The sequence below is a fragment of the Petromyzon marinus genome, chromosome 10, assembly GCF_048934315.1.
Source record: "Petromyzon marinus isolate PM22_M1 ecotype Great Lakes invasive population chromosome 10, UKy_Petmar_22M1.pri1.0, whole genome shotgun sequence".
Lineage (NCBI taxonomy): Eukaryota > Metazoa > Chordata > Hyperoartia > Petromyzontiformes > Petromyzontidae > Petromyzon > Petromyzon marinus.
Genome location: NC_133676.1, coordinates 2,229,563 through 2,250,729, shown reverse-complemented (window position 1 = coordinate 2,250,729; position 21,167 = coordinate 2,229,563). Strand labels below are relative to the sequence as shown.

Here is a 21,167-nt window from a genome sequence, read left to right as displayed (position 1 = left end):
CAGCTGCAGCAGCTTGTACAACAGCAGCAGCATTAGAGTTCACAAAGCTTCATCTATCGCTAACTAGTTTCCCAATGAGCCAACGCTTTGTAAGGGCCGGTGCTGTGCGAGAAAGATGCGTACGTCGCTGCAGATGTCGCGGGAGGCCATGGCACTTCGTATGGGGATGGCATCAAAGCGCACGTCATGACCCAGGGCTCGGGATTCCTCCCAATCCTTACGGTAGCTTTTCTGTAGAAACAGTCGCACAGCAGGCATCAACACAAGTCATCTTCAAAGGTGGAAAGCATTTCGTTGTAATATTATTGGATTGTTTAAATAATTAACAGAATATTACAAAACACTTCACCTATGACATTGAAAATATTTTACATTTGACTCTAATGGTTAATCAGTTACTGATACCTACCCAGCATTTACTGCTCATGGAAAATTGGTGAACAAGGTTGCTGAGCGTGGACCCGAAGGCCTAAAGTGTCAAGTGGCCAGCTTCAAACAGCACCATTAAATAACTGTAATGGATAAGATTGTACTATATCTTGAATTAGGCAAGGTTATGAGCTTTGTAAAATGAAAAAATAATACAATTCAAGACGCAACTAGGATCTGTAAGCATCTCAAAGAATATTTGTACGTTTGATAACTATTCATGGAGGTATTTACATAGTCCGAACAAACATACTATTCTAGAAGGACCACAGAATAACTAAAAGTGAAGCAATTTTACAAAAACATTGCCGATGTGCGTCCAACCAAGTCGTCACATCAACTCACATCGCTCAGGTTGTAGGTGTTGACCTTGGCCTGCAGCAGCTGTGGAGTGTCGGGCATGACGTGAATGCTGACCTTGTCCTGCTCCCAGGCTTCCTTGTACAAGCGCTGTCGGTGCAGATACATTATACAGTCAGATCTCCTTTCACTGACTTACATGAATGCTGTGAACACTTAAGGACTCAGCCCAAACACAGAACTCACGTCGTTAATCTGGTCGGCGTTAAGCTTGCACTGCAGCAAGAAAGGCGAGTCATTCACGCAAGTGAAGCTTAGGGTGGCTGGATGCTGCCGGTATTTTCTGTCACTCAGAATCTCTGCTGCTCTCTGAGCCTTCTTCATATCCAATGAGCCATTGGCAATCCATCCACAACCCCGCAGCCACTCCAGGTCTGCCTTGTACAGGGCCTATGGTGACATAATTCAGAATTGAGAAGTGCTGGACACTGAAACACTGTAGAATAGATGCACAAACAGAAACATAAAGGGACTTACATCGCTCTGCAGCTCATTGGCCATCTTGGCGTGGGCGATGCTGGTCTGGTCCGGCAGACACGTCCAGTCGTGCAGCCTCTGCCTGTAGTTGACGTCACTAAGGATGTCCTGGCACTTCTTGGCCATGACAACATTCATCATGTCCGTAGGAATGTGAAACTTCCCTTTACTTTCATCAAAATCTTTCCTATATTCAAGATTGCTCAGCAGTTTACCAACTCGTGTCGAGTGAAGCATTTTGATATCATCATCTAAATACTGGAAGCCAATGTAATGCCCTTTTTCTTTCTCATATGCTTCTTTGTAATTGACCTGAAGAGATAAACGATGAAAATAAGTTAAACATTTTTGTATTCCATTAAATGGAGAGGATGCTCTACAGAAGCAGGGGCGCTCCAATGTCTTGTGGCAGGGAGGTACCCACGTCACTGGCGATGTTCCTGGAGGCCTTTGCAGCTTTAATGGAGATGGCTTCCAACCCCAGGTCATATCCATCCGCTCTCATCTGCTCCAAACCCTTCTTGTAGGATTTCTAGAAAAATATTGACAGAATTGGCCATTCAAGCCTGTAATCTATAGAGTCCTTATCTTAAATAACATCGTAATGAGTGAACACATGATATCAGTAACAATTAGTTCAAGTACACTCACATCGCTCAGGTTGTAGGTGTTGACCTTGGCCTGCAGCAGCTGTGGAGTGTCGGGCATGACGTGAATGCTGATCTTGTCCTGCTCCCAGGCTTTCTTATACAAGCGCTGTTTGTGGAACAAAATTAAGACTTCAACATTCAACATGCCTCGATATGGAATTATTTTTCACATTGAAAAACAGGAATTATATATCAATAAAAATTTCTACTCACATCGTTGATCTGGTTGGCGTTGAGCTTGCACTGCTGCATGAAAGGCGAGTTGGTGATGCTGGTGAAGCCTACGGTCTCTGGGTGCTGCCGGTATTTCCTCTCGCTCAGGATGTCTCCTGCTCTCTGAGCCTTCACATTGTCCAGGGACCCAACGGGAATCCAGCCACATCCCCGGAGCCAATCCAGGTCTGCCTTGTACAGCGTCTAAGGTGACATAAACCAGAATTCTGCAGTAGTAGAAACGAAAAAAATACAAAACGCACACGAAGAAACAGAAACGTAAAGGAACTTACATCGCTCTGCAGCTCAGTGGCCATCTTGGCGTGGGCCACGCTGGTCTGGTCCGGCAGACACGTCCAGTCGTGCAGCCTCTGCCTGTAGGTGGTGTCACTGAGCATGTCCTGGCACTTCTTGGCCACGACGAGGTTCAGCATGTCCGTAGGAATGTGCAAGTTGGATTTACTTTCCACTAAATCTTTCTTGTACTCAAGGTCACTCTGCAGTTTGCCAACTCGCAAGGCATTGACCATCCTGAGGTCATCATCCATGCTGCGAACCCCACAGAGCTGTCCCTTGTCATGCTCATAAGCCTGCTTGTATATGTACTGTATAAAAATCAGAAGAATACAATTACAATAAATACATATAATTTAAATAGCGGTGATGTAGCGCAGCGGTAGCACATTCCCTGCTTCTTTGAGGCTCGTGGTGCAATCCGTTAGGCGGCCCTGGTTCATTCTGCAGGTGTACTAAGCATAAAATACCACGCACTGACTGCTTCACTCAAAGTTGACACGACAGGTCCTCTGACAATATGCAAAGAAGAGCACGCCACTGTGTGCTGGCATAAACAAAAAAAAATTGCCAAATACAAAAATATACTTAATTGAAAAACACAAAGAAAACTTCGCCCCAAATTGCAAAAATTCTGTAGGAACCTTCTGAGTCTTGAGACTCAGTGAGTTTTTTTCCTGGGTAAACAAGCTTAATAATAATACAATGACCCATCAAGCAATAAAGAGAACAAATATGTAGTGACACGGAATGAGGTGCTCACATCACTGGCGATAATTCTGGAAGCCTTTGCAGCTTTCACAGAGATAGCCTCTGACCCCAAGTCATAGCCGTCTGCTCTCATTTGTTCCAGGCCCTTCCTGTAGGATTTCTGTTGAAGAGAAACACACATTGTAATGAAGAGAAATACGAGACTCGGTAATCGCAAAATAGTGTGATATAGAGAAAAGCAGGTAAAGTCAATCATGTCAGCATGTTACATTTCCCAGCTGCGTGAGTGGACTCGTGTCCATGTGCCATCGTATCTGTGTGTGTCTCTGTGAGGAGAGACCTGCAGAGCCCCAATGTGGTTTCAGACCAGGGAGATCCTGCAGGGATGCCATATTCTATGTTGTTCTGCTACAGCAGAGGTGTATGGAATTCCCACATGACGTACATCTCTGATATATTGACCTGGTCAAGGCCTATGATACCATCAACAGGCCAGGGCTCTGGGAAGTTGATCAGGCTTGCAGAGTCCCAGGCTCTCTGCTCACAATAATTAAGGGCCTTCATGATGGATGCTCGGGTGTGGTCAAGGAATGGCTCCGTATTGCTTAACCATGTTATGAATGTTGATGATCTGGTGATTGATACTCAGAGGAGGAGCTGTATGTGCTGCTGATGAAAACTGGAGCATGCCACTGAGAGGTGGGGTCTTACCATCAGCCCCACCAAAACTAGATATTTTGTGCTATAAAAAACTCCACCCCTTATCTGGTGATAGAGCAGTTGTTAAGAGAGTGGACAGTTTTCCATACCTGGGCTGTGTGCTAATGACCAGCTCCGGTCTGACAGCAGAGGTCTCACTCTGAATCAGTCGGGTGACATATTTTCATCGTAATGCTGTGTGGAAGCTACCTGGTCTGTCGCTCCACACGAAGCTATGGGTCTTCTCGGCCACAGACATGCCCTCCCTTATCAACGCTTGTGAAACGTGGACCCCTCTAATGGAACATCTGCACTGCTGCTGTCGGGTATCGAAACAAACCCTGGACCAGGGCTCCTCAACTATGGATTGATCAATGCACATAGTAAACAGGACGGTGCTGATCCAGGATCTGATCAATGATTGTGGGCTCGACATATTGGCCATTACCGAAGCCTGGGAATGCCAACTCACCGGATGTAATTAAGTGCGATGCTGCACATTACGGATACGCTATTGTAAATCGGCACCGTCGCAGAAGCCCGGCACCGGCAGCTCACATGGTGGTGGAATCGCACCGATTCACCGTAAAGATATCTGCGTGAAATTCCTGAGCGACTCGTTAACAATCACGTAATTCGAGCTGCTGCTCGTCAAAATAACGAACAGCATGCGGGGTCTTACAATCGCTGCCATCTATCGACCGCCATTTTCACCGTCTTCAGAATTATTTTCCAAGCTTTCCGGTCTGCTAGACTGTGGGTCACTCGTCTCTCGCTACATCAGATCTGTGGTGACCTGGACTGTCCTGGACCGACTTGTGCTGTGGTAAAATCAACAGTAACTTCGCCGAGATTATCGACAGTCACTGTTTAACCCAGCACGTCAGCGGCCCAACATGTCGCTCGGGAAATATACTGGGCTAGCTGTACTACCCGGCGTCGCCCGGGACTTGGATTCACTACGCCCGCCGCCTTTGTCTCCCCACTGGCGATGTTCACACACCGCACCAGTTACTCGTTTGATGCTGAGTCGACCTAGGGGAGGCCCAGGACCGGTAAAATAATCGTCACCGGTGGTGGCTGTGAGCGGGAATCGAACTCGGGTCGCCGGGTTCGTAGCGCGGTGCGCTAACCGCTACACTACAATGCGTTACGCTTACACACACACACACACAGATATACACACAAAGATACACACACAGAGACACACAGACACACACACAGACACACACACAGACACACACACATACACAGCGCGCTAACCACTACACTACAATGCGTTACGCTTCCACATGCGCGGGTCACGTGACAGATTTCACGTCACAGCTCACTTGCCGTGTAAAAAATAAATGCATTATTGAGCTCCCCCCCCCAAAAAAAAACCAAAAGTGTATTTTTTTATAATGTTTGCATGGTGTACAGTCTGGAAAGTACCCACATGGCAAATTTCAAGTTTGTTGCATGTCGGGAAGTACGCTAAACATTTTGAACAGACACACATAATCACAACGTTGCCTTTTATATATATGGAGATTACATATTCACATCTGCCAACGCCATAACTGTGACCGACGTCATCGAAGACGTGGATATTTCAGATCGCAGTTTCATGACGTTCAAAGTGACATTACATATTATTATGTTATTATCCCGCCCGTCACAATGATATCAGACACTGACAAACAACTGGACCATGGTGCTTTCCATCAGAAGATTCAGTTATCATCATTGTTTTCCACATCCAGTATCGGCGGTCGTTTCGTTTTCAGATCAATTAGAAAATGACATCACTGCTGTTCTTCATGAACTCGTGCCCATCCGAACAAGCACAAAGGGAATAGGGAAAGCATGCAGTAACTGGCTGTCACTGGAGGTGATCGCCACAAAGCAGATGCGGAGGAGGCTGGAGCGTCTTTGGAAGATAACTGGTTTTGAGACTGTCCAACTCACATACAAAGATGCTTGCAGATCTGCCAACCAACTAATTTGAGTCTCGCAGATCGTTCCGTGTTCTGCGTGTCAATGAGTCAGCTCGTGACCCCCATGCTCTGTGGCGTATCATGAAGGGTCTGCTGCGCTCCAACCACCCATGAACTCATCAACCCAGTCTGTGCACAGTACTTACGACGTTTTTTGCCAATAAAATAGTGACGATCAAGACGACAGTTTCTAACCTGTAGGCAATGTATTCTCCTGGTCTGCCATCTGAGTTTGATCAACCTGGAACCAATACCAAACTTGAAACCCTGGCACAAACGTCGGCGGCAGAGATGTCGATGTTCATCACACGGCTGCCAAATAAGAGATCAGCGCTCGACTACATCCACACGTCGATTCTCAAATCATGCTCAGATGTGTTTGCGCCGCTGATTGTCCACCTGGCAAATCTTTCATTCAGCGAAGGCTGTTTCCTAGATCGGTTCAAAATGGCGTAGTTAGCACTGCTCCTGAGCCAAAGTGGCCCTGCAAACTATCGCCCGACGTCAAACCTGGGTATGGTTTCAAAGCTCATATCGCGCCTTTGTTTGAAGCGGTTACTTCTCCACGTCGCTGCAATGGGCATATTCAACCCTTTGCAGTCGGCATACCGGAAGTTCCACAGCATTGAGACGGCTCTACTAAGGATCACTGATGACCTTTCCAAGATCATGGATGACTGGTGTGCCGTAGCATTGGTTGGCTAAGGTCAAGGTTCGGTGCATGGGGTACAGCACTGAGGTAGATTGAGGTCATAGCTACATGGTCGATCACAGTTCGTCAAGCTGGGTGACAAACAGTCACTGCCTATGCCGTGCCGAGTTGGCATAACACAGGGATCTGTCCTCGATCCCTTCCTATTTTCAAGACACGTCTCTCCGATCGCCGATGTAATCTCATTGCCTGATGTCAAGTTCCATCAATATGCTGATGATACACAATTTTACACAGCACTGAAGTCAAAGTTAGATTTCGAGAGCCTCGGTTACCTCAAAGATTTCACACGAGCGATGCACGAGTGGTTGCATGAAACGAAATGCTTAATCCAGAAAAATTGGAGGTACTGCTGGTTGTCACACAGGCTCAGGCGAAACAATTTGTGGGAGGATCAAATGTGGCAGTCACAGACTCCAGGATTCAGTTTTCTACTCATCTAAAGAGCCTCGGCACCATACTCAACCAGAATATGTCGTTTGATCACCATGTGCAAAATATAGTCAGGTCCTGCAGTTGTCATATCAGGGCTCTACGACACATTAGGCCACTATTGAGTCGTGACGTAGCCAACACGGTGGAGTGTAGCATCATATCAGTAAGGCCAGATTATTGTAACTCACTACTCTACAGGACATCAGGCATTAGCAAGATTAGCAAGCTGCAGCATGTACAAAATTATTTGGCACATGTCATGACGGGTACCGCAAGATCCGACCGTGTCCGTCCAGTGCTCCCCGAGCTGCATTGGCTTCTGGTTGACGAACGAATACATTATAAGGTTGTACTCATTGCACACAAAGTAATTGCCACAAATGAACCATAATACTTTGCTGATCTCGTAAAGGTGCATAAACCATCATGTGAACTCCAGTCATCCTCGCAACTGCTTTTGGTTACCCATTGAATAAAGATGGTCACTGCATCGCCCTCTTTCAGATGCGCATCTGCGGCCGTCTGGAATGCCCTTCCTTCCAATATTAGGAAGCCACTGGAATTATGCACTTTTAAATCTAGATTGAAAACTCATTTACTTAGAACTACTTTTTGTTTTTCGTTTGCTGTCCTTCCTTGCACCTCCGATTAGTACGGTTGGCTACGTACGGTGCGAAAGAAGTTCAACATACAAACACCACCACTTAGCTGCAAATGATGGCTGTTGTTGTTTCTCCACGTCTGTTTGCCCGACTGCATATGTGTGACGAGGAAGTTGAGAGGGCCGGGGATAGGAGCTGATGATTGTGTGTTGTCATACTGCACCATGACCAATTGAGAGGGAAGGCAGGAGATGGGGGATGGGAGTTTGAGGTTCTCTTCCTCTCCTATAGTTACGAAGGTACCGTGGCACACCCAGGACTTTTCCGCAGCACACAGGATGCAATGCACTTATCTAAGTCCCTATCTCTCACACCCAGGTACTCACATCACTCAGGTTGTAGGTGTTGACTTTGGCCTGCAGCATCTGTGGCGTGTCAGGCATGACGTGAATTCTGATCTTGTCCTGCTCCCATGTTTCCCTGTACAAACGCTGTCAGTGCAGATATACGTTAGTGGGTCAAATGGTCATTTAATCGCATGAGTATTGCATACTGGAATCACGTAGAGACTCAGCCCAAACACAGCACTCATGAACTCACATCGTTAATCTGGTCGGCGTTAAGCTTGCACTGCAGCAAGAAAGGTGAGTCATTCACGCAAGTGAAGCTTAGGGTGGCTGGATGTTGCCGATATTTTTTGTCACTTAGAATCTCTGCTGCTCTCTGGGCCTTCTTCATATCCAGAGATTCATTGGCAATCCATCCACATCCCCGCAGCCACTCCAGGTCTGCCTTGTACAGGACCTATGGTGACACGAACCAAAATTCTGAAATGCTGGACACTGAAAAACAATAAAAAAAGATGCACAAACAGTAACATAAAGGGACTTACATCGCTCTGCAGCTCATTGGCCATCTTGGCGTGGGCAATGCTGGTCTGGTCCGGCAAACACGTCCAGTCGTGCAGCCTCTGCCTGTAGTTGGCGTCACTGACCATGTACTGGCACTTCTTTGCCATGACGAGGTTCAGCATGTCCAAAGGAATGTGGTTACTGTGTTTAATATTTTCAAAATCCTTTCTGTATTCACGTTCACTTTGCATTTTAGCAACGCGTATGGAGTGGACCAGCTTGGGGTCGTCTTCCAGGCTTCGGAACCCAAAATGATGTCCTTTGCCCTTGCGGTAAGCCTCTTTGTAGATATACTGCAAAATAATTATAAACGTTTAATATACGAATCACAATCTTTTACAAATTTAATTTTCACGCATATAAACGTTTCATGTGCCAAACATTATTGTTTCAGCTCACTGGTAAGTTGAAAAACAATTAACACAAGAAAATGTAGAAAATTAGATACGGCGTTTCGCTTGGAATTGTGTCAAGCATCTTCAATGCAGAAACTATGGAGTCAAAATCACCGGCGTCACCTGACCCGACTTCTTAATTCAATGTCATGACATCAGAGGAACAATGAGTCAAAACCAAACAAAACTGTTTCATTCATCAAGTAAAGCCCATTGAGCTCTTTCAGTGGTGATCTGGCCACACATGATAACTCATCGAAGTGGCTTACATCATCACATGTGGGAATTTATATCTGCAGCCAAATAATCTAAACGCACATTGCTAAATTTGTAGGGAAAAACCGGATGACTTGGAAAAAATTCCACGAGACCATGGGGAGAGAGAACATGCGCACTCCAAATATACAACTGGTATTGTCAGGGTTGGGATCAAACTGGAAACCTCCTGTAAACTAGGTGAGAGAATAATTATAATTTTCCTTTAATTTAAGTTGAACCACTGATGAACATTCTAAGTGTTACATTCAACATAACAGATTCAGCAGCAAATCAAGGAGTGATCAGCCAGCGACTGCCCACGATATGCATGGAGATGCTCAAGAAGAATTGTACATTTTTCAGTCAACACAACAGTAAGCATTCAGATGCCTCTCATGAGTGGAAGGTTGCTCACGTCGCTAGCGATGTCCCTGGAGGCCTTTGCTGCTTTAATGGAGATGGCGTCCGACTTGAGGTCGTATCCATCCGCTCTCATTTTCTCCAGGCCTTTCCTGTAGCATTTCTGTGTGGTGATAACAAAATACATCACAAACAAACAGTATATTACACGCACACGTTTTATAACATGCCAATCGACACAAACAAACAGCAAACTAAAATTCAGAGTTTAAAATGTAATTGATGCCAGTTGAATGTACGATATATGGAATATACCATGCAACCGAGAATCAGGTAATGCATTTCATTGCCTAATATGAATCCTGTACTGATTCACATGGACAGGGTGTGGGTTACACCAGACATTGTGTTCAGGCACAGTGCAAGTGACAGCTGTAATTCTGGCAGGAAGAATTTGATCCAAAAAGACTTTCATTTTCAAGAAGGAATAACTCTTGTGCTTTACAACACGTGTCTGCCAGAGGGACCACATCAACTAAAAAAACACCGTATGAAACCACAGAGCCCTGGCCTGCGAGATTTACACGAATAGCCTCATCTACGGAGAGGACACTATCCATGATGTTGGGTTTCATGCCACTTCTTGGAAATAAGAGAGTAACACATCGCAAGTGATATTTTATACGTTATGTGATGCATTAAAGTAACTTCTCAATCACACCCTGGTACTCACATCGCTCAGGTTGTAGGTGTTGACCTTGGCCTGCAGCAGCCCTGGAGTGTCAGGCATGACATGAATGCTGACCTTGTCCTGCTCCCAGGCCTTCTTGTACAAGCGCTGTGAGTACGGGTACATTATGGAGTCAGATTACATTTTTCACACACACAGAGACTATTGCATACTGGAAACACTTATAGACTCAGCCTGAGAACAGCACCAATGCACTCACGTCATTGATCTGGTCGGCGTTGAGCTTGCACTGCTGCATGAAAGGTGAGTTGGTGATGCTGGTGAAGCCTACGGTCTCTGGGTGCTGCCGATATTTCCTCTCGCTCAGGATGTCTCCTGCTCTCTGAGCCTTCACATTGTCCAGGGACCCAACGGGAATCCAGCCACATCCCCGGAGCCAATCCAGGTCTGCCTTGTACAGAGTCTGAGAACGAAAAATCACGTAATGAATAACTTGGTGTTCTCCACTGCTTGAATAAAAAAGAGAAAACATATCTAATTGAGATCTTACATCGCTCTGCAGCTCGTTGGCCATCTTAGCGTGGGCGACGCTGGTCTGGTCCGGCAGACACGTCCAGTCGTGCAGCCTCTGCCTGTAGTTGGCGTCACTGACCATGTCCTGGCACTTCTTGGCCATGACGAGGTTCAGCATGTCCAAAGGCATGTGGTAGTTTGTCTTACTCTTTTCAAAATCCTTCTTGTATTCACGGTCGCTCTGCATTTTGGCAACGCGTATGGAGTGGACCAGCTTGGGATCATCTTCCAGGCTTCGGAATCCAAAGTGATGTCCCTTTTCCTTACGGTAAGCCTCCGTGTATAGGTACTATAGAGAAATTAACACAGATGAATACATCAATTCATAAATTCATAGAGACATGTCAGCAAAAGGTGTGAATATGCAATAACATGAGATAGGTGCTCACATCACTGGCGATGTTCCTGGAGGCTTTTGCAGCTTTAACGGAGATTGCCTCCAACCCCAGGTCATATCCATCTGCTCTCATCTGCACCAGATCCTGCTTGTAGGATTTCTGTACAACAAGAACACGTTTTTATAAGACGAGGTACTTTACTTCATCAATTTGTCGAATATCCCAAGCTTCCAACCCATTCTCCATATCAAACACTACCAGCTAATCGTGTAAACTTAATCCAAGTCCTTGTCCCCTACACCGATGGTACTCACATCGCTCAGGTTGTAGGTGTTGACCTTGGCCTGCAGCAGCTGTGGAGTGTCGGGCATGACATGAATGCTGACCTTGTCCTGCTCCCAGGCTTCCTTGTACAAGCGCTGTCGGTGCAGATACACAAAGGAGTTAAATTATCCTTCTCATCCTCCTATCGCATGAGTAATGCATGCAAGGAATATTTAGAAACTCATTCCAAGCAGAGTATTGATGCACTCACATCGTTGATCTGGTCGGCGTTGAGCTTGCACTGCTGCATGAAAGGTGAGTTGGTGATGCTGGTGAAGCCTACGGTGTCTGGGTGCTGCCGGTATTTCCTCTCGCTCAGGATGTCTCCTGCTCTCTGAGCTTTGACATTGTCCAGGGACCCAACGGGAATCCAGCCACATCCCCGGAGCCAATCCAGGTCTGCCTTATACAGCGTCTAGGGTGACATAACCAGAATGCCGTGTTGCTAGACACTGAGGAAGACATAATAGATGAGTAAATAGGAACATAAAACAAGATCTTACATCGCTCTGCAGCTCGTTGGCCATCTTGGCGTGGGCGACGCTGGTCTGGTCCGGCAGACACGTCCAGTCGTGCAGCCTCTGCCTGTAGTTGGTGTCACTGACCATGTCCTGGCACTTCTTGGCCATGACGAGGTTCAGCATGTCCAAAGGCATGTGGTAGTTTGTCTTACTCTTTTCAAAATCCTTCTTGTACGCACGATCGCTTTGCATTTTAGCAACGCGTATGGAGTGGACCAGCTTGGGATCGTCTTCCAGGCTTTGGAAGCCGACGTGGTGTCCCTTTTCCTTCTCGAAGGCCTCCTTGTACTTGACCTGAAAAAAATACATAAATATTTCATAAAATGCTTATGAAGATGTGCTGTAGTTGGTTGCACGGCAAGGATAGAACGTAACCCTACCCTAAAATGACACAAGAAAATGGGGCTTACATCACTGGCGATGTTCCTGGACGCTTTTGCAGCTTTGATAGAGATGGCCTCCAACCCCAGGTCATATCCATCGGCTCTCATCTGCTGCAAACCCTGCTTGTAGTATTTCTGTAAAATATATGTAAACACCATTAGCTGGAAACTTGTTAAATGTATTTCACACATTAAACACGAAAGCCAAAGTAAAATATCAAGACCTTTAATTTCATGCCAACTCACATCGCTCAGGTTGTAGGTGTTGACCTTGGCCTGCAACAGCCCTGGAGTGTCGGGCATGACGTGAATGCTGATCTTGTCCTGCTCCCAGGCTTTCTTGTACAAGCGCTGTCAATGCACATACAGTTGATCATCGATTATCCGGCGCACATTCATCCGGCTTCCAGCATTATCCAGCTTTCAACATTATCCGGCGGTCCCGGGCCTATCCATTGAAACGGGAAAAACTGCTCCAAAGGCTGTAACCAGTCCGGCAATCGTCAAACACATGTTTATTGAAACAAGAGCATAGTACGTATATCACCACATGCAGTCTTTGAGATTAGAGTGTTAAGTACGATACAGTAAATAGTCACTTTGTACAGTAGGATTTTTTTGTTCATTTGTATGATTACTTATGCCAACCTCATATAGTAAACACATTTAAAACACAAAAAACATATACACAGCACCTAAAACGTAATGTTAGGCAAGAATGTGCAAAAATAAGCTTTTTGAAATAATAATTCGTGATTAAACGACGTTTTCAAAAATACGACGCCCCTTCCCCCACCGAAGCCGCCGAATAATTATCGATGATCTACTGCACTTTAGAGTCACATTATCCTTTACTCGCATGAGTAATGCATGTAGAAGCATTTAAAAAATGATATCAAATAAAGCACAGCACTCACGTCGTTGATCTGGTCGGCGTTGAGCTTGCACTGCTGCATGAAAGGTGAGTTGGTGATGCTGGTGAAGCCTACGGTCTCTGGGTGCTGCCGGTATTTCCTCTCGCTCAGGATGTCTCCTGCTCTCTGAGCCTTCACATTGTCCAGGGACCCAACCGGAATCCAGCCACATCCTCGAAGCCAATCCAGGTCTGCCTTGTATAGCGTCTGATAAACAAAATAACATCAGAAATTACTTGGTGTTATCCACTGCTTGAATAACAAAAATAAAAAAAATATCTAATCGAAATCTTACATCGCTCTGCAGCTCGTTGGCCATCTTGGCGTGAGCGACGCTGGTCTGGTCCGGCAGACACGTCCAGTCGTGCAGCCTCTGCCTGTAGTTGGCGTCACTGACCATGTCCTGGCACTTCTTGGCCATGACGAGGTTCAGCATGTCCAAAGGCATGTGGTAGTTTGTCTTACTCTTTTCAAAATCCTTCTTGTATTCACGGTCGCTCTGCATTTTGGCAACGCGTATGGAGTGGACCAGCTTGGGATCGTCTTCCAGGCTTCGGAAGCCCACGTGGTGTCCCTTCTGCTTACGGTAAGCCTCCTTGTATATATACTGGAGAGACAAAAAATACTTGTAAATAACCAATAATGTGCGAGAACACACACTCACAATGTAAACACAACATGTAAAGTTAGCAGCGACAGGGGTGGGCCCCATGAGAGAGAGGTGCTTACGTCACTGGCGATACTCCTGGATGCTTTTGCAGCTTTGATTGAGATGGCATCCAACCCCAGGTCATATCCATCGGCTCTCATCTGCTCCAGACCCTGCTTGTAGTATTTCTGTACGATAGGTATTCATAGTTTAGCAAAAATATAACTTAATTAACTTATTAAAACGTAACTTTGAAAGGTTACTGCAATTTGTAGTAATTCTACAATTTCATACAGCTTTTTCTCTCCCACTCTGCTACTCACATCGCTCAGGTTGTAGGTGTTGACCTTGGCCTGCAGCAGCCCCGGAGTGTCGGGCATGACGTGAATGCTGACCTTGTCCTGCTCCCAGGCTTCCTTGTACAAGCGCTGCCAGTGCAGATACATTTGTCAGATTACATTTTGCTCAGGTGAGTATTTCACGTGGGAAAAATGGGCAAAATCAGCCCAGAAACTGCACGAAATTACTCACGTCGTTGATCTGGTCAGCGTTGAGCTTGCACTGCTGCATGAAAGGCGAGTTGGTGATGCTGGTGAAGCCTACGGTGTCTGGGTGCTGCCGGTATTTCCTCTCGCTCAGGATGTCTCCTGCTCTCTGAGCTTTCACATTGTCCAGGGACCCAACTGGAATCCAGCCACATCCCCGAATCCAATCCAGGTCTGCCTTGTACAGAGTCTGAGACACAGAAGCATGTCAGATAAATACATTCCTTTCCACTGTTCGAATAATAATGAAAACAATGTAAATAAGGCCTTACATCGCTCTGCAGCTCGTTGGCCATCTTGGCGTGGGTGACGCTGGTCTGGTCCGGCAGACACGTCCAGTCGTGCAGCCTCTGCCTGTAGTTGGCGTCACTGACCATGTCCTGGCACTTCTTGGCCATGACGAGGTTCAGCATGTCCAAAGGCATGTGGTAGTTTGTCTTACTCTTTTCAAAATCCTTCTTGTATTCACGGTCGCTCTGAATCCTGGCAACGCGTATGGAGTGGACCAGCTTGGGATCGTCTTCCAGGCTTCGGAAGCCCACGTGGTGTCCCTTCTGCTTGCGGTAAGCCTCCTTGTATATATACTGCAAAGATATTAAACATTACATTAGGCGTTATGGGTCAGGCGGCAAGTCAAGGAGGTGATCAGCCAGTGACTCTTCATGACAGGGAGCTGCTCACATCACTGGCGATGTTCCTGGAGGCTTTTGCAGTTTTAATGGAGATGGCGTCCAATTTGAGGTCATATCCATCCGCTCTCATCTGCTCCAGATCATGCTTGTAGGATTTCTAGAATAAAATATCAGAATTACCCATAGAAATCTGATGCATTACACTGTATATATGTGTACTACTCATTAAAAAAATCACTGCCTTGTAAAGTGAACATATCATTAACATCCATCTGACATCAACTTACATCGCTCAGGTTGTAGGTGTTGACCTTGGCCTGCAGCAGCTGTGGTGTGTCGGGCATTACGTGAATGCTGACCTTGTCCTGCTCCCAGGCTTCCTTGTACAAACGCTGTTTGTGTGAACATGTTTATACATTTGATTACATTCCTTCTTAACTAATGCAAGTACAGGCATGCTCCAGTTTACGCCCAAGATGCGTTCCTGAAAACTAGAACGTAAAGTGAAAGTAACTAAATCGAAGCAAAGAGCTGGGACAGTGGATCGTAACGTGGTACAGAACCTAAACAATGGATGTTCCAACCATCAATGTGAGAAGCAAATGCTTAGTATTGATGTATTAAGATTTATTACCTTGTGTATTATACTATATATATTATTAGTAATAGGTTATCATGCCAAAATTGTTTTCATTTGTATATAAATAGTCGCCATAAGCACGGTATGTGGGGAAAAAAATATGAGTACACATGAAAGAGGCTATAGCCAGTCAGGGACGCTAACACTTGGGCGCCATCTGGCACCTAAATGTTCACTGTGGACCATAACTAATTTGAGAATAATGATAACGTTCCTAAATCTCGAGTACGTTTTGGTGATGTACACAGTACATAATATGGGATTGGGTATCAATAAGTTGAGGACGTTGCAGAGAAATTACGTAAAGTGTGGGGGTGGTGTAAATTGGGGTATTACAGCATTTGGGCAAAAATATGCAGAAGCAGGCCAAGAAGAGCACCAATGCACTCACGTCGTTGATCTGGTCGGCGTTGAGCTTGCACTGCTGCATGAAAGGCGAGTTGGTGATGCTGGTGAAGCCTACGGTCTCTGGATGCTGCCGGTATTTCCTCTCGCTCAGGATGTCTCCTGCTCTCTGAGCCTTCACATTGTCCAGGGACCCAACCGGAATCCAGCCACATCCCCGGATCCAATCCAGGTCTGCCTTGTACAGAGTCTGAGAAACAAAAAGACATCATAAATTATTTTGTGTCATGCACTTATTGAATAACAATGAGAATGAAATGCAAACAATAAATATGCAATTACAAAACCTTACATCGCTCTGCAGCTCGTTGGCCATCTTGGCGTGAGCGACGCTGGTCTGGTCCGGCAAACACGTCCAGTCGTGCAGCCTCTGCCTGTAGTTGGCGTCACTGACCATGTCCTGGCACTTCTTGGCCATGACGAGGTTCAGCATGTCCAAAGGCATGTGGTAGTTTGTCTTACTCTTTTCAAAATCCTTCTTGTACGCACGATCGCTTTGCATTTTAGCAACGCGCATGGAGTGGACCAACTTGGGATCGTCTTCCAGGCTTTGGAAGCCCACGTGGTGTCCCTTTGCCTTCTCAAAAGCCTCCTTGTACTTGACCTGCAAAAATAAACAATGTTGATCAAAATAATCATGAAAACATTAAATTCATTTTTGTAAACTTAGGGATGCTTAGATGATAGAATACGAATGTAAAAAACGCAGCCTTTAGTACCTCCTATAACAGTAAAGCAAGCAGCAATTGGTGAAAATCTAATTGAAGATATAGTTTTTCATTAAAAAAATGCATCCATGATATTGAAACAAATTAGAAGTGGCAAACTGGCATCACACAATGCCTCCCCTGTTCCTTTCTCTTCAACTTTCTCTCCCCCCCTCCCCAGCTTGACATCCCATAAGCCGTCACGCAAACTTTAATTACCCAACATCTTCTCCTAAATGAAGATGTATACTTCCATGATGGATCCGGGTCTCGGAAAACTCATCGCACACTGCCTACCCACTCTCTATCACCATATCACTGGAGTGGTCAATGGATTCATTTCTACCGGCACAAGCTACTGCCACTCGTATACTCACAAATCTAATGTTGACCCTGACACGCTTTTAAAAAATTCTACACTATCTCAAAATTGTCTTTTCTGGGGAAGGTTTGGGAAAAGTTTACTTTTACATTTCTACCTAATCACCTTGCCAGCCATGGTCTCTATGACCCATTGCAGTTTGGTTTTCAACAAGGCCACTTTTACAGAGACAATGTTTAGGTGTGGTCAATGGCTTCCTAGTCTCTTATGATCATGGGTTCTCTAACGCTTATGGTCCCCATTGATCTCACAGCTGCATTCTACACCACAGGCTGCAGTGCCTTCAGAGAGACGTACGTATTGTACTCTCTGGGTTATCTTCTTACCATCAAATTCTTCTGTTAATGATTCATTTCAGAGTAAATTTTCCTCTCTAAAACTGTTAAAGCAATGGGGTACCACAGGACTCCTTATTTGGCCCACTGCCTTTCCCATTTACCTCCTTCAATTTGGTGCAATCATATCAAGTTGTAAGGTGGCACATGAGATCTGTGCTGACGACACCCAGCAGTACATCTCTATGGACTTCTCTCATTCATGTGCAATGTCAAATCTTGAAGCTTGTTTGAATGCAATCTCAAACTGGATGGGTTCTAACTTTCTTCTTTTAAATACTACAAAAAACTGAGATCCTTCAGTTTGGTGAAACAAAAAAAGTGTCAAAATAAAATCTCAAAGTCGAGTGTGCATCTCCTGTACCCTGATATGTTCACCCGCCACATCTCCTGAGTCTGCAAGGACTCTTACTGCCACCTGCGTAACACTGAGTCGATACGGCACTGTTTGGCTGCACTATTTGCTAAGGCCTCTATCCACGCTTTTATTTCTTCTCGCCTAGACCAATGAAACTCGCTCTTCTATGGTCTTTCAAATTCCCTCATTTCAAGATGACACATGATTTACCTGAAACATTAAAATGTGATTATAGCACTCCTGCACTGCAATCTTTGCACTGGCTTCCTGTCAAGTCTCAAATTCAATTTAATATTGCAGTGGCTGTTGTTGGCATTTGTCGTGCCCCTGGCTACCTCTCCCCTCTTATCTCACTCTATTCTCTGGCACGTTATCTCCATTCCAGCGATAAAGTCCACAGTCAACCTTCATTCCTTGAAGGTCTCCCTTCTTGGATTCTCCTATCTGGGCTCTGGAATTCTCTTCCATTTAAACTCCATGCATTTGAGACTCTGCCCTTGTTCAAGTCAAACCTCCAACCTCATTTGTTTTCATGTGCATATGGATCAAATGTTTTTAATCTTATTTTTTTCTATTCTTGGTTCTTTTGGTAAAGTCAAGTAGAAGGGAAACAATCAAATAATAAAAATATAAAACAATAAAATTCTCACGACGTTTCGACTGCAACACAAGCAATCATCATCAGGTGTTAAAACCACAGCAAGAAAAATTTCTTGCTGTGGTTTTAACCACAGCAAGAATTATATATTTTTATTATTTTATTGTTTCCCTTCTACGTGACTTTACCGAAAGAACCAAGAATATGAGTCCCTGCAGTCACGAAAGCTTTAAATAAATAAAAAAATATGTTTCTATTACCTATTCATACCCTTTGAATGCTTTACGTTTCGTGTGAAGCATCTGAAGATGTGGTTAAATTGAGATGCGATGGAAATGTAATTGTATATGGGGAAGTGCTATGACCCCTGCCCTTGTCTGGTTTCATTCAGTAGTAGTGTAGGAGTGGAGGAGACACAACCTTCCACTGAAGAATCTGCATGGCCTGGTTGTCACCTGGAAAATAGACCTGTCAATAACGACTCATTGGCTCTGTCAGCCCATACAAAAGTTAAGTTATTGTATTGCTATAGCAGTTAGAATCTTGAAAAATCATGTATGGCTCATGAAGGGTTGTAACTTTTTCAGTTAACACAATAGTAAGCATTCAGTTGCCGCTAATGAGTGGAAGGTTGCTTACATCGCTGACGATGTTCCTTGAGGCTTTTGCAGCTTTAATGGAGATGGCGTCCAACCTTAGGTCATATCCATCCGCTCTCATCTGCTCCAGACCCTGCTTGTAGTATTTCTGTAAATATAATCAATGAAATTAGACGTAGAAAACACAACATTGTGATATAGACAGATGCATTTAATTGGAATAATTTTTATTCTTAGTTTTTTCGGTAAAGTCACGTTGAAGAGAAACAAACAAAATAATATAATATATATAAAACAATAAAAATTCTCACGACGTTTCGACCATAACTCAAACGGTCATCTTCAGGTGTGTTGGTTTGCATAAATTTATTTTTAAACGGCGCATTTATTTATTTATAAAAAACGTTAGCGTCACGCGCAGCGATTAGCAGTTTGCCCAGGACTAGTCCATCTATATTTTGAAAAGAGGAGGGGGGAGACGAAATTTTTTATAATGTATGCTGTCTGAAAGCCACTGTAAGCGTGAACAATCAATTAAGAACTGAAATGGTTTATCAAATCTTTCCAATGATTGCTAAGATAGAATCCATCTTCTCGGTTGAAATTGTTTACAGTGGCTTTCAGACAGCATACATTATAAAAAATTTCGTCTCCCCCCTCCTCTTTTCAAAATATAGATGGACTAGTCCTGGGCAAACTGCCAAATCGCTGCGCGTGACGCTAACGTTTTTTATAAATAAATAAATGCGCCGTTTAAAAATAAATTTATGCAAACCAACACACCTGAAGATGACCGTTTGAGTTATGGTCGAAATGTCGTGAGAATTTTTATTGTTTTATATATATTATATTATTTTGTTTGTTTCTCTTCAACGTGACTTTACCGAAAAAACTAAGAATATGAATTACTGCAGTCACGAAAGCTTTAAATCAAAATAGAATAATTTTATTACGAACAATAAAATTTAGTCTCTCACATCTAGGTACTCACATCGCTCAGGTTGTAGGTGTTGACCTTGGCCTGCAGCAGCTGTGGAGTGTCGGGCATGACGTGAATGCTGACCTTGTCCTGCTCCCAGGCTTCCTTGTACAAGCGCTGTCGGTGCAGATACATAAAGGAGTTAAATGATCCTTCTCATCCTCCTATCGCATGAGTAATGCATGCAAGGAATATTTAGAAACTCAGTCCAAGCACAGTACTGATGCACTCACGTCGTTGATCTGGTCGGCGTTGAGCTTGCACTGCTGCATGAAAGGTGAGTTGGTGATGCTGGTGAAGCCTACGGTGTCTGGGTGCTGCCGGTATTTCCTCTCGCTCAGGATGTCTCCTGCTCTCTGAGCCTTCACATTGTCCAGGGACCCAACGGGAATCCAGCCACACCCCCGAATCCAATCCAGGTCTGCCTTGTACAGATTCTGAGACACAGAAGCATGTCAGATAAATACATTCCTTTCCACTGTTTGAATAATAATGAAAACAATGTAAATAAGGCCTTACATCGCTCTGCAGCTCGTTGGCCATCTTGGCGTGGGCGACGCTGGTCTGGTCCGCCAGACACGTCCAGTCGTGCAGCCTCTGCCTGTAGTTGGCGTCACTGACCATGTCCTGGCACTTCTTGGCCATGACGAGGTTCAGCATGTCCAAAGGCATGTGGTAGTTTGTCTTACTCTTTTCAAAATCCTTCTTGTATTCACGGTCGCTCTGCATTTTGGCAACGCGTATGGAGTGGACCAGCTTGGGATCGTCTTCCAGGCTTCGGAAGCCCACGTGGTGTCCCTTCTGCTTACGGTAAGCCTCCTTGTATATATACTGGGGAAAAAAAAAATATTTGTAAATAACCAATAATGTGCGGGAACACACACTCACAATGTAAACACAACATGTAAAGCTATCAGCGACAGGGGTGGGGGCCCCATGCGAGGGAGGTGCTTACGTCACTGGCGATACTCCTGGATGCTTTTGCAGCTTTGATTGAGATGGCATCCAACCTTAAGTCATATCCATCGGATCTCATCTGCTCCAGACTGTGCTTGTAGTATTTCTAGAAAACAAATATTCACGTAATTAATTTCTGAAATTCGATATAG

General features: G+C 44.8%; 1 protein-coding gene across 7 annotated transcripts in view; it reads right to left on the bottom strand.

Annotated features, from left to right (window-relative positions):
• LOC116941121 (nebulin-like) overlaps positions 1–21,167 on the bottom strand; it is a 97,938-nt gene that overhangs the window by 42,732 nt on the left and 34,039 nt on the right. For 5 of the 7 annotated variants that reach the window (XM_032951810.2, XM_032951812.1, XM_032951813.2 and 2 more), the window contains 37 exons: positions 21,014–21,121; positions 20,578–20,889; positions 20,292–20,495; positions 20,071–20,175; positions 19,120–19,227; positions 16,393–16,704; positions 16,087–16,290; positions 15,343–15,447; positions 15,105–15,212; positions 14,696–15,007; positions 14,410–14,613; positions 14,202–14,306; positions 13,959–14,066; positions 13,525–13,836; positions 13,233–13,436; positions 12,562–12,666; positions 12,343–12,450; positions 11,915–12,226; positions 11,623–11,826; positions 11,402–11,506; positions 11,139–11,246; positions 10,727–11,038; positions 10,436–10,639; positions 10,219–10,323; positions 9,541–9,648; positions 8,454–8,765; positions 8,162–8,365; positions 7,948–8,052; positions 3,187–3,294; positions 2,423–2,734; positions 2,130–2,333; positions 1,918–2,022; positions 1,691–1,798; positions 1,267–1,578; positions 976–1,179; positions 775–879; positions 124–231 (listed from right to left, as the gene is read on the bottom strand). In XM_032951810.2, coding sequence (XP_032807701.1) covers positions 124–231; positions 775–879; positions 976–1,179; positions 1,267–1,578; positions 1,691–1,798; positions 1,918–2,022; positions 2,130–2,333; positions 2,423–2,734; positions 3,187–3,294; positions 7,948–8,052; positions 8,162–8,365; positions 8,454–8,765; positions 9,541–9,648; positions 10,219–10,323; positions 10,436–10,639; positions 10,727–11,038; positions 11,139–11,246; positions 11,402–11,506; positions 11,623–11,826; positions 11,915–12,226; positions 12,343–12,450; positions 12,562–12,666; positions 13,233–13,436; positions 13,525–13,836; positions 13,959–14,066; positions 14,202–14,306; positions 14,410–14,613; positions 14,696–15,007; positions 15,105–15,212; positions 15,343–15,447; positions 16,087–16,290; positions 16,393–16,704; positions 19,120–19,227; positions 20,071–20,175; positions 20,292–20,495; positions 20,578–20,889; positions 21,014–21,121 — 6,669 coding nt within the window. The remainder of the gene's footprint in view (positions 1–123; positions 232–774; positions 880–975; positions 1,180–1,266; positions 1,579–1,690; positions 1,799–1,917; positions 2,023–2,129; positions 2,334–2,422; positions 2,735–3,186; positions 3,295–7,947; positions 8,053–8,161; positions 8,366–8,453; positions 8,766–9,540; positions 9,649–10,218; positions 10,324–10,435; positions 10,640–10,726; positions 11,039–11,138; positions 11,247–11,401; positions 11,507–11,622; positions 11,827–11,914; positions 12,227–12,342; positions 12,451–12,561; positions 12,667–13,232; positions 13,437–13,524; positions 13,837–13,958; positions 14,067–14,201; positions 14,307–14,409; positions 14,614–14,695; positions 15,008–15,104; positions 15,213–15,342; positions 15,448–16,086; positions 16,291–16,392; positions 16,705–19,119; positions 19,228–20,070; positions 20,176–20,291; positions 20,496–20,577; positions 20,890–21,013; positions 21,122–21,167) is intronic. The other 2 variants (XM_032951817.2, XM_032951834.2) reach the window with 2 other exon arrangements.